The following is a 16826-nucleotide window of genomic DNA, read 5'->3' as shown; positions in this document are numbered from 1 at the left end:
TTGAGCTTCTCATCCACCAACACACCCCAGTATTTCTCCTCAGAGCTGCTCTCAACCCATTCTCCGCCCAGCCTGTATCTGTGCTTGGGATTGCCGTGACCTACATGCAGGACCTTACACTTGGCCTTATTGAACTTCACGAGGTTCAGACGGGCCCATCTCTCACACCGTGATGGTCCCCCTGGATGGCGTCACGTCCCTTCCCTCCAGCGTGTCGACCACACCGCACAGCCTGGTGTGATCGGTAAACTTGCTGAGGGTACACTCGATCCTCCTGTCCGTATCACCAACGAAAATGTTTAACAGCGCTGGCCCCAACACGGACCCCTGAAGAACGCCACTCGTTACTGGTCTCCACTTGGACATCGAGCTGTTGACCACAACTCTTTGAGTGCAACCATCCAGCCAATTCCTTACCCACCAAGTGGTCCCTCCATCAAATCCATGTCTCTCCGATTTAGAGACAAGGATGTCGTGCAGGACAGTATCAAATGCTTTGCACAAGTCCAGGTAGATGACATCAGTTGCTCTTCCCTCATCCACCAACACCGTAACCCTGTTATAAAAGGCCATCAAATTTGTCAGGCAGGATTTGCCCTTAGCAAAGCCGTGTTCGCTGTCACCAATCAATCAAAGGATCTCAATCCCTCTCAGCCTCACGTGTATCATTATCCCCAATTAGAGCTGAGGAAACTGAGAAAGGTAAATGCTTACTTTACAGAACAGTAGGTATTTATAGACTAGATCACAGTTCAGAAAAAGCAGATGACATTAACTGAGATGGGAAGCAACTCTGCTGACAGGTGAGGAGGGGAGGAAGAAGGGAACTATAAAAACTGAAAACTGTGATATTGTTGGAAAGATAGGTGTTCACTGCCAGCTCATGAACCAAAGGATATTTGTCTTCCATGTTTATCCACAGAGAGAGGGCGTCGATGCGGGGAGCCGAGACGATTTCTGTCACGATACACTCTGTCCACCAGACCATGATGCCGAGTTGTCCTGCTTGTGTCCAACCCCGATGACTGAAAAGGAGTCTGAGACACACACATGAAGTTATAAGCAGAAAAATACCTATGCAAGCAGTCTGCCCAGAAACTATTCATATTGTATGCAAGGCTGTATTATTCCAAGGAATGAAACTCAAAAAAGCCATGGACAAGTGTAACTATGTAAATTTTTTCCCCAGCAACATTTTTACTATAGCCATGGAAAGCAATTACCGAGGCTATCTCTTCCAGGCAGAGATTAGAGACAAGCGGAGGCAGACCATGCTAGACCTGCCCTCTCATAAATCAGCACTGCTCTCCAACCTTTGTGTCTCTAAAATACCACAAGCGAGTGTGCCAGGGAGCCTACTGACAACTGCTGTTTACATTCCCTTGGTGTAACATGCAGCATGCATCCAGAAGGAACATGCTGGCAACCAGAGCTTAAACTACAAGGGCAGGAGATGCAGGAAGAAGATGCACGGTGAGCCTAACATTCACCAGAATATGCCATGTTCTCTCAAAACTTCCTTTCACTCCTCCTTTCAACATCATTATTTAACAGGGGACACTGATAGAATTAAAAGAAAAAGAAAAGCAGTTTCCTTCCTCCTCTGTCTAGAAAAAGTTTCAGTATCCGATATTTAAGTGATTTTCATTTCATTTAGGTTGCGCAGTGAACCTAGGTGCGTTGATTCCACCTTGAATCTTATTGGCACCAATAACTTGAGAGTTTTTACTTGTCAGCAAGTGATTTCAGAGAATAAGGATGGCAGAGAAAGGACGGGGATGATGAGTTCCCAGGCTAAACTGGAAAACTTCTACATTTTCAAAAGCCTTTCCCAGCATATACCTGCGGGGGGGAAAAAGGAAGTACTGAATGGTCAACCTCTACTCATACTTCAACAGCAATATATGGGTCTCTGGGGAAAAAAAAGCTACACAGTCTTCCACTCCTTGCCAATGTGAACAGCTTTGCTGAGTCCCTCAACACCATCTGTTTGCAAATCCAAAATTTCCTCCTCCATTCAGGTGCTGCACGTGGCAAATGCACTGTCCTGTCTGCCAAGCCATGAAACCATCTGGCTTCCATATTAAAAAAAAAAAAAAAAAAAAAAAAAAGAAAGAAAAAAAAAGAAGGAAAAAAAAGATTAAAGTATCTGGCTTTGGCTGTTTAAATTATTATTTCTAAGAAGTTTTATAAATGTTCTGTTTGCAGTAACTTTTTTAAGAATCTTTCTACTATTTTAAACTCTTTTCTATTTAAGCAATTAGACTCCTCTCCCTCTATGCACACATAACCTGTGTTAATATAAATGGATACAAACTGGCCGTGGTGTTTATTTTCTCATTTCAGGGCCAACACTTTATATGCAGCAGAGTATTGCTTAAGTCAACATGGGACTAGAGAGAGCACAGTGACTTTTTACTGTACTCTCGGCTATTAAGATCGTGGTGTTTTGCTTCAGTTCCTTAGCAAGCATAACTTTCTTGTACGAAGCCTTAGAAACCTCAAGTCACAGCATTTCAATTTTAAATAATTTACATTAAAACACATTGGTTTCATCTCTGCTGCAAACACTAGCAATCTATTTGTTTACAGAACCAGGAATATTCATACTTCCAAAACAACAACAAAAGGTCTCAAACTCTTCCTCGTACTGCTGTTACATCAGATCTACCCCAAAAGGCAGCAAAATTTGCAAATATATGCGTGCCTGGACAGTCAACAGGAAAAGCAATTTCCTATGCCAGTGGTCTCAACCACAACGTTTCTAAAAAAGGAGAAGCCAGCCTGAAGCATACAGAATGCAGACCTCACCTGGAATTGAAAAGGAACCAATGCATATGAGTATACAGACAAAAAAGTTGAACTCAAAAATAGTAATTTTTAAAAAGTCTTCCCTTTTTCAGGCACAACTTCTGCATTAAAAACACAACAAAAATCTGATTTGAGTGCAACAGTGGTACAAGTAAACATGGACCATGCCCCATCACAAGGCCACAATTTATAGAGCAAGGAATTTTTGGGCAATGCTGTTTTCTGGCTTTCCAGGAACAAAGACCCCAAGTGAATCCCTAACTTGCTTAGGGAAATCAGAAAATACAAACACTTGAGAAAAAAGGTATCACCTCCAACAGGTCTGGCTTCTCTCACAGCAACTATCCAAGGAAACTTACTCTGGACCAAACACCAGGCAACACGCCTTCATTAGAAACCCCATCGCTGCAGGGCACATGATATTTAACTATAATAAACAACTGTGATAAAAAAAAAAACACAAAAAACCCCACAACAACAACAACAAAAACCACAAAAAAAAACCCAAACCACCCAAACAGATCCAAGCATCAATTTTATTTGGAAAATTAAGAACTTGAACTGTTTTGCTTCCCTGAAAAACATTCAGGGATCTGAGATCAGAACCAAAACTCCACAAAACATTAAAAAAAAAAAAGGGGGGGGGGGGGGGGGGGCAGCTAAATACAGACAGGAAGGAAAAAGCTCAGTGCTCTAAAGAACCAGTGTCCCTTTAAGATTTATCAAGACATTAAGAAATAAAACCGAGCAAGGTGGGTGAGGGGGAAAGAGAGGAGCAGTACCTACTGACAGTCTACATTTCAGTGCCTCCTGGTGACAAGCAGCATTTGGGTAATCATTCTGCCTTTCCCGATGGAGTTCAACATGCAGGCTAAGTGCACATGCTCAGAGATGGCTTTAATCACAGGCCAAGACAGTGCCAAATAAACCACCGTCTGCATCAAATTAATCCCCCATAAATCATAAATAATCACATGGCAGATCACAGCAAGTCCAGGAAGTCTGTATAGGAATTATTATGCATGTTCCAAACCGGGATGCATGGCAAAACCTGTATTTATGTGACAGACCATAACTCCTTTGGAGCTGGGACGGTGAATCAAATAAATACTGCGCATACCAGAAAAAGTGTAACATGTGCTAAAATACGTATCTACCTGGGCAAACAGTACACCAGTCCTAAATACGTATTTGCACAAACCTAAATACTTGTTTACCAAAGAGACAGGAACTGCTCCAAAGGCTTCTGCCAGAGCTCCGTTGTGCTGTAAATGCAAAGAACCAAGATTCTCAGACACTAACGCTCTCACCAGAGACAACCAGACAGGCTTTACCTGACGGGCACATCATACAAATATCTTTTGGCAATTTCATCGTATTTTAGCTTAAAAGTGAAAAACCTGGAAAGCATTCATCACTGACACAAATACATGGGTTTATTTTGTTGCTTGTCACCATTTGTTATCTGTAACAGTTTTGGATTTCTGAGAGTGTGTGTGAAAAACAATATATAGAAAGGTGGAGTTTAAGGACAATCTTCCTCCAACCATTCATAAATTTTTGAATATTCACTTTCAAGCACTCTATTAGTTTCAGGACTAAAACAGTCTATGTAATAACCATCAGTAATGGCCATCAAGCTCCAAAATACTGAATACTATTGCTTTAAAAGAACAGTAACCATGAACCTCCTTAAAAAGAAGAGAAAATCTTGAAGAGACCAGATGCTTGTGGAATAATACTAACATTACAAACCTCTGTACTGTGTTCCCTTACGGCAACCAGATTAAAATAGACATTTGCCTCTCCTCTTGCACAAGATTCAAGCTTTTAACCTCCACAAATTCAGCTGTCTACGTGTATTTCAAAAGGCCTAGTCAGACATCAACAGTAGTTTCTCCATATTTATTAAAGCCAGCTTTCATCAGAAAACCACAAACTGCAAAATTTAATTCTTAACCCATCCTTGCGAGATAAAATCGTAAAAGTTACTGCTCAAAAAAACTAATTCAGAAATTTTAATTATTTTAAAACCCCTAAATCAACTAACTACAGAAATCAGAAGCCCCAAAGTATCCATCACGTAATCCTATCCACTATACATCTTCTGTCCAAACATGCTTACTAACAGCAAAGCTTTCACACAAAACACTGATTTTCTGTTTATAGTGCCTCACCTCTGGAGTCACAACAGCAGGAAGAAAAAAAAAAAAAGAAGGGAAAAAAAAAAAGAAGGGAAAAAAAAAAGAAGGGAAAAAAAAAAAAGAAGGGAAAAAAAAAAGAAGGGAAAAAAAAAAGAAGGGAAAAAAAAAGAAGGGAAAAAAAAAGAAGGGAAAAAAAAAGAAGGGAAAAAAAAGAAGGGAAAAAAAAAAGAAGGGAAAAAAAAGAAGGGAAAAAAAAAGAAGGGAAAAAAAAGAAGGGAAAAAAAAGAAGGGAAAAAAAAGAAGGGAAAAAAAAGAAGGGAAAAAAAAGAAGGGAAAAAAAAGAAGGGAAAAAAAAAGAAGGGAAAAAAAAAAGAAGGGAAAAAAAAAGAAGGGAAAAAAAAAGAAGGGAAAAAAAAGAAGGGAAAAAAAAAGAAGGGAAAAAAAGAAGGGGAAAAAAAGAAGGGAAAAAAAGAAGGGAAAAAAAGAAGGGAAAAAAAGAAGGGAAAAAAAGAAGGGAAAAAAAGAAGGGAAAAAAAAGAAGGGAAAAAAAAAGAAGGGAAAAAAAGAAGGGAAAAAAAGAAGGGAAAAAAAGAAGGGAAAAAAAGAAGGGAAAAAAAGAAGGGAAAAAAAGAAGGGAAAAAAGGGAAAAAAAGAAGGAAAAAGAAGGAAAAAAAAAGAAGGAAAAAAAGAAGGAAAAAAAGAAGGAAAAAAAAGAAGAAAAAAAAGAAGAAAAAAAAAGAAGAAAAAAAAAGAAGAAAAAAAAAGAAGAAAAAAAAAGAAGAAAAAAAAAGAAGAAAAAAAAAGAAGAAAAAAAGGCCAGTACATCCCTACATTTACTTTTCAGCCAGCCCAACGAAAAACAACTATTCTGATATCAGTTTGTACCGCATTCCTCCTTCTCCTCTCCTGAAATCCACACATCACTCCCCTGGAACACGCTATGGGGAACCTTCTTCCACACCCCCATCTCCCAGCGCTTTCCACATCACCTTGCATTATCTGCTTCCACTTTTGCTTTGAATCTACAGTATCTTTGCAGAAGATTTCATTATGAATTTGGTACTGAACAAAAAATAACAACCCCAATCACGATGAATATTCACTGACAAAAAGAAATTGCATCGCCTCTGTGTATTCTTGATACAAATGCATCATGACCAGGGACAGGAGAACTAATATCTACCACTGGATATATACAATACAAAAATAGCCACACATCCTATACGCAACTATACTCCACTCCAAAAGAGCAAAAATTTTGCAAACAGGGTGAGCTGCTGAGGCCGTGGTGCTATGTTCTGAACCAGCAGCTAGTTCATGGTGACCTGTGAGGAAAAAGTAGTACCCAGGCACAGCATTAATCAACAAAAAGAAAGAAATACCCTATTAAACTCACCTGAAAGGGGAGATCCATGGCACTGTTTCCAATCTGATTCACATTTGGCAGTGACCCACCATAGTACTGGCCACGACTCTGTCCCAGTTGCAAATATTGGGTTTTCTGCAGCTGTAACTAAAAGAAAAGGAGTAGGAAAGCATAAGGGTAAAGTCACTTATGGCAAGTCATTTATTTTTCAACTGTTTTAACTGACTCAACTTGACACCATGTCCGTTATCACCAAGAATGGATACTATCTACAAACAGCACAAATTCAACTGCTGTGAGTGAACGTCGATCTTCTCCACAAAGCACGGTTGGCAAACTGCCACGCTGGGTCTTGTGTGATAGTGTAAAGTGATGGAAGAAAAATCAACTCCACAGTCAGCGATCGTATTTAATTTCCAACAAATAACCACCATGCGAAACCACACCGTTCTTCCACCAGCTGCTATTCTGAAAACCAGGATGTAAAAAACCTGTGTCAGTCTGATCATGACACTAATATCAGAATTAGCCAGCTGTTTACGTGTGTGATATAGAAATAAGAAAGTCATCTTGATTTAGTTTGAGGATACTGTTTAAAGAAACATTCAACCTTTTAGCAGCCCAGGTAACAGAGATGTTACAGTACGTTGTAGCTTTGCACCATTAGATAACTGCTTTGGTTTCTTGCATCAGGAAAAGCTCTCTAGACTAGAAAGTGTGGAGACACAGGTTTTCAAAGAAAACCCAACAAAAAAAAAACCCACAGTGAAGAATTCCTTACTGAACAGGTATACAGGAAAATAAACGTTACAGACTACAAAGTTTCAATAAATGCCAGATATCATTCCTTAGTTCTGAATGACACCTCTCTACTAGAATATTCTAGTATGCTTTCCCATAGCTGTACACATTTCTGGTGTACAAAAAAACAGTGTGCAAGAGAAAGTTGTTTCTTTTCTACTCAAACATCCACTTATTTTCATTGTCACTTCTTTCAGAAGGCTATACTGTCTCAAGAGCTCTTATTAAGAGCTACAATTTTTGATTAATCTTTTGTTAATGACCTGTATAGATTTTTTAGCATAGTAGCACCAATATTTAAAATAATTTCTCCATCAATTCTGTAATGTTCACAGCAAACACATATAGATTTAATAACACACTGCCACCAAAGCCCTATTTTACACTGAAAAAGCAGAATTTGCAATCATTTGAACACAACAATCCTGCTCCCAGGGATGCATCTTCCAAGGACTCAAGAAACTACAATTAAAGTAGCAAAGAAATGAGCTTACATAAGCTCCTTCTCCTCCCACTGTGGAGGAGTACATATTTTATAATGTATGTTGTTCCTCACTAGATGTCAACTGGCTGTTTTTGCACTCTAAAATGCAAGAACATTCCTAGATTGGTAGCAAAGAATTGTTTAAAGACTAAATGTTCAGATCTTGGACTAGATGCAGGTTGGTTGCTAAGGTACTTTAGCGTGTACATCAACAAATCTTGGTTTAGTTTCATTCAAATAGATCTGAAAGCCTTCACCTCACAATGCCAGAATTTTGAAGAGCAAAGTTTGGAAGAAGTACTAGAAAATGTGGCATCCCCAAAACGGGATGTTTACATGGGTGGTTTTTTTTTTTTTTTCTTTACACTTTCTTCAAGCAAAGGAAATGGAGGGATGGAAAGAAGTGGCCCTGCCTCCTCAGTTTTACCACAAAGGCCCTGAGGTTGAGTGAAGATGTTCCTAGCAAACGGAAGGAAGAGCTAGTAGTTTCCGTGTTGACAAGATGATCTATGCGGAGTCCTCTGCTAAAACAGTGGTAACACCAGCAGGGATGCTGAGCAGTGCTGACAGCGAAGACACCACGCTGCATGCTGATAGCACCAAGACAGGATAGAGAGAAAAGGGACGGTTCTGCTTGTTATCGTGCCAACACTTAGGGGGATATGTATTAAAATAGTCCCTGAATAGAGGGGGAGAAAACAACATAACCCCAAGGAAAACTGCATGCATTCTTCTGACTTTAAAACTATCCCTAGGAAAGCAACTCAAGTACCTTTCATTTGCAGTATCTCCCCTAGAAGCCACCAATTTCCAAATATACAGACAGCCAAAATCTTTATGCTTCAGCTGAGGGACCAAATAAATCCCAAACTTACAAGATGGCTCTTCAAGATGAAACCTCTCTATGGAACGGGCGCTCTCAAAAGCCTCAACTATGTGGCACATAGCGGCTGATGGTTCTTTCCTTAACAAAAGGGCAGGTAAATCCCCCCAGCCCCAAGACCTATAAAAGATTCACAGTGTGCTGTATCAAACAATTGAAAAAGAGCCCATCTAAAAAGCAGGAAAGCCCCCCCCCCAGCTTTCCTTCTGCTATCCTTTGACATGCAATGACAATCCAGCGCTCTCTAAGCCATACATGAAATTAGAGAAACGCTCGGCGCTGCTATCACTTAATGAGTCACAGCCCCTCTAACTTGTAGCTGCAGATCGCTAAAAGCACAATATCAGAACTAGCTGTGCTTTTTGCCTGGCCCATACATATGTTTTTGTTGTTAAAAAAGGCTTGCTTGGGATTCGTGCCAAACATTGAAGTAACTATTTCAACAGGTGTTGATTTCTTTTAAAGAACCTACTATAAGGCACCCAGGGGTGGGGGTGCTCTATGTTGGGGGTTTTTTTGGGTTTTTTTTATGTTTGGCCTTCCCCGGTATATACCTACCTCAAAGCATAATGTAACAGGGAGGTCACGACCATTTGTCTTTCCACTACAGTTAAACATGGAAACGAGGAAACACAAGAGATCGCGAACTACAGCGGTTCTCAGAAATGAGCTTGTTAAATGGCTTTGCTGTATCATTAATTTTAGTAACGCTACCTTCGATAAACACTTTTGGAGATCTGTGCCAAAAATGAGAAAACTGATTGCTTGTTATTGCTATCATATATCATTACACCAGCGTGTAGATCTGTATTTCTTCCTCTCTCCAGCCTCCTTGCCTTTTAACAACGAGCGGCCCCCAGACTACGCGGTTTATTAGAGACCATCAACAACTGCCACTTGCAATCTATGAAGATCAAGCGTAAGCTGAGCAGGCCAGTTTGCTGAGTGCCTCAAAATTCCAGCTTTTCAGCTGGGAAGAAAGCATTTTTAAATAACTGCGACGTTAGATCTTACTGTCATTCCAACGGAAGACCTCAAGCAAAACCAGCTCACATTTTTCGAAGCAGAGGATCAGCAAAAAAACCTGCAAATTTCACTGTCATGCTTTGAGGTAACTCAGGAGTCTCGAGTCTTACTAAGGGGACCTGTGCACAAAGAAAAGCAGCACTGGAAATGAAAACAGACATCGGCTGTGACTATAATGAACACTTCCTCTTTTTTTTTTTTCTGTACAGGTACCTAGTGAGGTGAATTAAGTGTATTGCACAATTTGGGGTTTGGGGATTAGGTCTGAAGAGGGAGATTGTGGGGTTTTATTTTACAAGGGGAAAAAAAAAAAAAAAAAAGAGTGCCTTTTCTTAATAGAAAAATTCAGATTACTCTTAAAATGTTAACAAGTCTCATGACAACTCTAGCTTTTATCTCCTGGGGTTAGATTCAATTAGTAACAAACTTGCTTTCTATATGAATTTAGACAGTGAAGTACAATAATGAATTACTTAGCGTTCACCAGATATATTAATTTCTTGAACCATGAGAACTTAGCAACTCTACATTACAGCTTTTCCATTTATGTATTATGTGGCCAAGATAATAGCTCCTTGACAGTTGAAAATATTGCTAAATATTCCGGTTCTTTCCTGAGAAAGCTTCTGGTAAGGAAAAAGCTTTTGCTTGTTAAACCATTTTATTTCTGCTTGGTATTCTTGTTCAGAAGAAATGTTTCCCAAATGACAGATCCTAACTGAATCTGTAATTTTCCCTCCACCAGCATTTCTCTTATGCTACTTAAAGAAAAAAAACCCCGAAGATTTTAAGTTAAAATCCAATTTGATCGTTAAAAATCAAATACTTCTGTACAAGCAGTTTTCTAGAATAGCTGAAAATGTTCTCAAATAAAAGGCTGACACACTGTTGGTTCACCAGATTTGAAGTTATGTTAAAACAAATAAATTTCTGCAAAGGTACCTGCGAGGCAGTAGCAGCACCTTCAGAGCAAACAGGAAAGGAATCATTACTTTTCCATGTAGTAATTAGGAATCTGCAAGCAATTACATTCTTAACCCAGCTAACAGCTCAGTAACATGACATGATCTTACTCTGGTGAATGGAAGTAAAGACACACACAACTCTGGCAAGAAATAAAAAATATTAGATTTAACACAATTACTGGCTAACAATGGAACATTCTTCCAGATACTAGCTTCTATATGAACACATTTCTATGAACTACCTCAATTTTTCCATTTTGACTGGGTTAAAGTTTGTTGGATATACAGCTGTGTTTGTAGGGAGAGATTCAAGTTATACAATACATTAAAAAAAAAAAAAAAGAGAGAGAGAGAGGGAGAAACATATCCCTAAAAGCATATCCAGTTTTCTTACAGACTTTCTAAGTGTCCAAAATATGCAGATGGGAATCAAAGGAAGTATTTCAACGCTTCAACTTCTCCAAATTCTTCCCAAAAAATTCTGGACAAATTACAATCTTATGGACAGAACTTAACTGTAATTGAACAGCAAATCTGATACTGGAATTAAGTCAATCAAAACCCACTATGAAAGTTTCTTTTTAAATGCCCTTTTTAATACATAAACATTTGATTCCCATAACTGTAATAAAAGGGTGGAGTGTCCGTTTGATAAAAAACCCTAAGATATCTGATGAATACAGGAAGTAAGATTTCATGATAACTGCTCTTTTGCCGTCTTGCAGTTTCCATACCATGCTTTCTTATAAATTTTAGCTTTTCACTTTAGAAAGCTTTCCTTTCAGCATGTTGAGGCTAATAAGCAGCAAAAATAAGTGCAGATTAAAATTGGAAATGTATTATTAAAGCTTAATTGGAAATTAAATTCTGTTTAAAGGATTAACTGAAAGTTTTAGAGACTACATTATAGGTAAATCCTATTGTTCAAATCGGTTCAAAGTTTCCCAGTTGGATATGTCTGAAATTTCTCCTAAATCGACCACAGGCAGGACCTGCCACAGAAAAGAACAGACAGTTGCCTGGAGTTTTTAAACTGACAGATCGATTTGGCATCCTCAGTAGTATGTCACTGCTATTTTCTGTCTCTCCCTAGGAAAGAACTCACAGCCCAACTCTTGCTAGTAAGCTCTGCCTCAATGAAAAGGCACTTATATTACCATTCCTGGCCTCTCTGCAGAATCGCCAAAGATAGACAGTAGAGACCAAGCACCTTTTTATCTTCACAACTGGATTTTTCAAGTTACACAGGTAGGGCAACAAGAGAGAAACTTTCCAAGTTAAGTGTGCACGCTCTGCCTCTTCTGTGAGCAAGGAGAAGGCAGAGAGTCTCCCAAACTAATCTGGTTTCTTTCTCCTACGTGAAATTAAACACTAAGTCAAGCAAACCCTCAAGACACATCAGTTACTCAATGGAATCCCAGTGGAAGTATTTTCTTCAAAGGGAGATTTCTTCCCATTCACAATCCTCATGTTGATAAGAAAAACAAACACAGTCTTAAAAAGAAAGATAAGTTAACATCAATTTAATGATCATAGTTATTGCATTTAGAGTTAGTGGCAATATAGCCGCTAGCTAAAAATCACCTAATTACCCATCTAACTATTACATTTAAAATGTTCTTTATGTCTCTGTCCAAGTTGCCAAAAACTATCCAACAATTAAATAACTGCCCTGGCCACCAAGAGTTTGGCTCCTCCCTTCCCTCACACTAATCCTCTTCTGTTAATATTCCAAAGTTCTTATTAGAATTTGAATGTTATAAACCCTGCACTTGCTACCCAACCAATTTCTAAAATTAATATACATCAAAATAGCTGCTCATTTACTAAAACCACCCTTCAAGAAAGCTGTCTAGAATTTATTTAATTAAACGAGGAAGGATTCATAAATCAATAAAAGAGAATCCTAGTAAGCCAAGGAAAAGAAAATTTAAATGTTAGCCACAATTTCATTAATTATAAGCAGGTATTCAGCTGCCAGTCCCTCTCTACATCAACAGACCCAGACACAATCTCATTAAAGCCAAGAATCTAAAATTAATATCAATAATGAGAAGACACAGAAAGTTATTAGCAGAAAAAAAGTTTCATGAGCAACGGAGGATGTAGTTTTATAACACAACCAAGCAGATCGCACCGTGGAGAACACAGTCCCAGTGCTCTGGCTGCCTCTTCTTTCCCAGGGAAGCTGTATAACCTTGCCCCTCTCCTTGCACCAGAACTCTCATGACCTGAAAGAAATCTGGTTAAAGAAGGTTGAACTAGCAGAGAAACTTTGTGGGTTAGCTTGGTTTCTCCTAACTTGCTCACTCCACAACCAGATGCATTTTTGATAGTAGAAGGGAAATGGGAGAGAAGAGTAGGAGCCCACAAAAAGGATGATTTCTTCAACGTTCAGACTAACTCAGCCGGACACTCTGATCTCACACTATGATTCAGGGCTGCCTACTGAAAGTGGTGCCTGAGCAAACCTCATCTTCACTCTCACGGAAGCTGGAAGGTATGAAAAGAATAACAAGAGAACAGGCCTTGTGTTACAGCACCCCGGCATTTCTGTCTTCCCTCTGCTACCAAAGTGCCTCAGGACACCAGCTGAGCAATTAAGGACTTTTTCAGAGGCAGCTGCTAATTTTCAGGTTAACTCAATGGGGTCTAAAGTACTATACTCCTGGAGTCAGCTGGACCTGTGCTGTGAGTGGATAAAGCACTTTAAAAACTGAAGACCTGCTGTTGGGTTTTCCTCCTGAGTACCAAATTGGACATTCAGAGTATCAATTCCTTCTATTTTACCGCTCGCATCTAAGTTATCCTCCTATAAAATGAGAATAATCACACCAGAAGAATATCGTAAAGATTAAGTTGGTTTTGAACTACTCAGGCTCCTCAACAGTCTAAAGGCGCGGAGCACTTCTCTGCGGGTTTAATTATCCTATCAGCAAACCAAAGTTGGACGGGTGCACTCCAAGGCCCAGAGCTATACACGGAACAATGTGGATAAATCAAGATATTTTACAACCTCCAGTAAACCACCATTATCCATTTCAGTGCTGAAAGAGGCTGGGGTTTCGGTCTCACTAGGGGAGGGGGGAAGATGCGATAAATGAGTTAAAGACCATCATACTGCTCACACAGAAGGAGATGAATGAAGATTGGAAAGACTTTTGGAATGCTTGACTTTTTAATCCATATAATGCTTCTATAGTTTGAGTACAACTGCTAAGTTAATACTGACCATTTTCATAGTTCTATCAGGTTTTTAGCCATTTATTGCAAATAATGAAAAAAAAAACTTCCCCTATTTAGACATTACAGATTAAAATCTACCTAGGCATGTTATCTAATAGCTGAATAGGGGGCTAAAGAAGAGATGGATGTCTACTTGAAATTTTAGCCATTTACTTTCATTTACCAAATAATTAAAAATTAGATGATGAAATCTAGTAACATCAATACTTTCCCTTTCATCTGAGCATGCGCCCACAGAAGTCTGTATAGGATAGATGTTTCTCCTCAATCCAACAAATGCCCTATGAGATAGGGTAAAATAAACCTCACGGTGTAAACCCACTTCTTTTAAATTGTCTTTCAGAGCACCTAATGCTACTCTACCTAATATAAAGAAAAAGATGTGGTATCAGGAAACTGCTGTTCAAATTCTTTGATGAAAGACACTGATTCTCTAGGAAAAGTCTTGACCACAGAGCTAGATAAAAAAATATATAGAATTACAAGTATACAGGTGGTTTTATCAGCCCCTTAAAGCTAATGCACGCCGTAGATACAAAAAGGGAACTCAGAAAGCCACATTCCTCTCACCATCAGAACACATTTAAACGTGCCTGCTGCAAAGCAAGTGACACCATTCTTTTATTTCTGAATAATCAGCCATTCGTGGCAACAACGAAAAGCGAACACGGTGCACAAAGTAACGCTAGAAAAGCATAGCTAGCTCCTTCACAAACCTTCCTGGCTAATGGAGACAGACTACACAGGCTAATTTATCAAAGAAAAAGAGAAGAGAATCCCTTGCATTTCTCTCTCATTTGGGCTGTCACAATCAGGAAGAAACACCATCAAGCCAGATTTCTAAAGTAACTTATTTCCTGCAGTTTCAAGTACTGATCCAACCGCAGCAGTGGATCCAAAGGCACAGCTGTTCCTCCCAGGAAGACTGGTAAAGGAAATGAAGTCTGAAGTTTAGAGGAAAGGTATAATCCGCAGTGATAGCAGCTGCTCTGTCTGGGTCACTTGGGATTTAAAATATTCCATCATCGGCTTTGTAACAAGATGTTTGCAATGGTGGGGTTTTTTGAAAAAAAATTTAGTATGTTTTTATTTTCATAAAAGTGAAGATTTTAATACTGGCTAGGAACAGACAAGTGCAGACAAGCCGAGCAAAAGTTTCCCTCATTGCCTCTGCCAATCATATTTGGCCTAATGCTATTAGCATCCTAGCGCAATAAATATTGCAGAGAAAAGTGCTACCAAGCCAAAACAGGAAGCCAAATGTCTACTACAAACCAAGTGAAAATTATGACAAAAAAATTCAGACATATGGTATGAACTGGATTTGAACCCATGCTTTTAGAACTGCTACATCATTGTTTACTCTTCCATCAACATAACATCATTTAAGTCGTTTTCAAGCATTTGTTCCATTATCGCACGGACATGTCAGGACACAAACAGAAAAACTCTGCAGGCCAGCCCAACGCAGTCATTAAGAAGAAAAATTCAAGAAAAGAAAAAGAAATCCATTTTTTCTGCCTTTTAGGGAAGGAATCTGTTGTAATATGTTGGAATTTAGCAGCCACAAAAGAGCAATGGCGTTGTTCCTGCCACACTGAGACACTTCACAACCAACTCTCTACTCATAGTAGAGCTGCAAACGCAAGGCCAGCACTCGATTTTTACCAGTGGATAGCTATAGTATGCTACCAAATATACTGTTCAAGGATCAAGGGTTTTCCCAATGCACTGAAATACCCAAATTTTCTCAAAGACTTCAGAAATTAACAACAAAACAGAAGGCCACATATTCAAGAACCAGAACCAAGGGGATTCTGCTACAGCCCGTCAATGGTCCCAGCTCACAGGAACTCAGGGCCAGGGTCTGCACAAAGGGGAGGGGAAGCAGAATCCTCCCCCTCCATCTCACGGAGCCAGAGCTTGACATGAAACAGGAGCTCTCTCCAGATGCCGTGAAAAAACAAACTGGGAATCAGAAGAAGGGGTTTTCATCACCAGAGTAATGAAACTGCTACTCAGAGGAACAGGGACAGCAAGATAGCTAACTTAAAATTTTACAAACCTGATTAAGCTTAAAGGTTACCTGATAGTATTACATATATGCTGCAGTTCCACTTGCTTACCAGTACAACTGTGAGGTCTCAAAGGGTGTACAACTACTGAACACCTGCGTGAGTTCCTTGCAGCTGCATAAAAGCCCCTACAAAATTAAAGCAAGCCTGAATGATTCTGTGCTTCAAAAAGGAGAAAGGAGACGATGGAGTAAGTTCTTTTCTCCAGTTTCTATGGCCATGCTAGTCATTTGAGGGAGGTATTCCTATCGGTTTATTTTTGGGATTATCTAAAACCATTTAATCTTTGTAGCTAGCATGTCCATGAAGAACTGCCAAGGCAAAGATGGCTGCACCACAAAATGGAAAGAAAGCCGTTATGGCAGGCTCTTCTTCATCGAAAAACTGTCCTGTCACCTGGCCGATTCCTGTAGTGAGTAGAGAACAGGAGGAAAAGCAAACCCAAAAAGATCAGCAGAGAACAGGAGGAAAAGCAAACCCAAAAAGATTAGATACAGCCCTATCCCACGCAGCTGAGGCGCAACATGTCACTGCTATAAACCAACTTAAAATAAACTTCTCCCAACTGGTAACCGTAATACTGCTTTGTTAAAAGCACTACAGTCCAGTCAAATAAATTTCATTCATAAGAGCTGAGAAATATATTGATCAGCAAAGCTCAAAGAGGAACCATCTGAATCCCTGCCAACTAGCCATCACTGCACTTCTAGCACTCTGAGAGAGCCAATTATTACTCATGAGTTCATGTTTTCTTCACCTTCCTGTTGGAGAGATTATTTAAGACCTCAAATCGCTTAACTGGATTGTTTTGTCCTGTTATGAGTCATCTACAAATTCCAAGGCACCATTAGATTCTCCTTCAGGAGCTGCAACCAACTCCCCAGATTGCCTCAGCTATAAAACCGTGAGGAAACGGGGTTATAAAAATTATGCACATACTCGGACCTCTACCCCCAGATGTCTTCTAGAATTCATGTGAAAGTGAAAAGCTCTCACCCCCTAACGTACACTTACACTTTATAAAC

The 16826-nt window shown here is 39.3% G+C and overlaps 1 protein-coding gene across 6 annotated transcripts in view; it reads right to left on the bottom strand.

Annotated features, from left to right (window-relative positions):
- Positions 1–16826, bottom strand: part of CRTC1 (CREB regulated transcription coactivator 1) — a 46339-nt gene that overhangs the window by 19529 nt on the left and 9984 nt on the right. For 4 of the 6 annotated variants that reach the window (XM_055804792.1, XM_055804794.1, XM_055804796.1 and 1 more), the window contains exons 2-4: positions 6352–6468; positions 4029–4076; positions 900–1037 (exon numbers count right to left, since the gene is read on the bottom strand). In XM_055804792.1, coding sequence (XP_055660767.1) covers positions 900–1037; positions 4029–4076; positions 6352–6468 — 303 coding nt within the window. The remainder of the gene's footprint in view (positions 1–899; positions 1038–4028; positions 4077–6351; positions 6469–16826) is intronic. The other 2 variants (XM_055804793.1, XM_055804795.1) reach the window with 1 other exon arrangement.

Source organism: Falco peregrinus, chromosome 5 (genome assembly GCF_023634155.1).
Source record: "Falco peregrinus isolate bFalPer1 chromosome 5, bFalPer1.pri, whole genome shotgun sequence".
Taxonomy (NCBI): Eukaryota; Metazoa; Chordata; class Aves; order Falconiformes; family Falconidae; genus Falco; species Falco peregrinus.
This window is presented reverse-complemented; position numbering and strand designations above follow the sequence as displayed.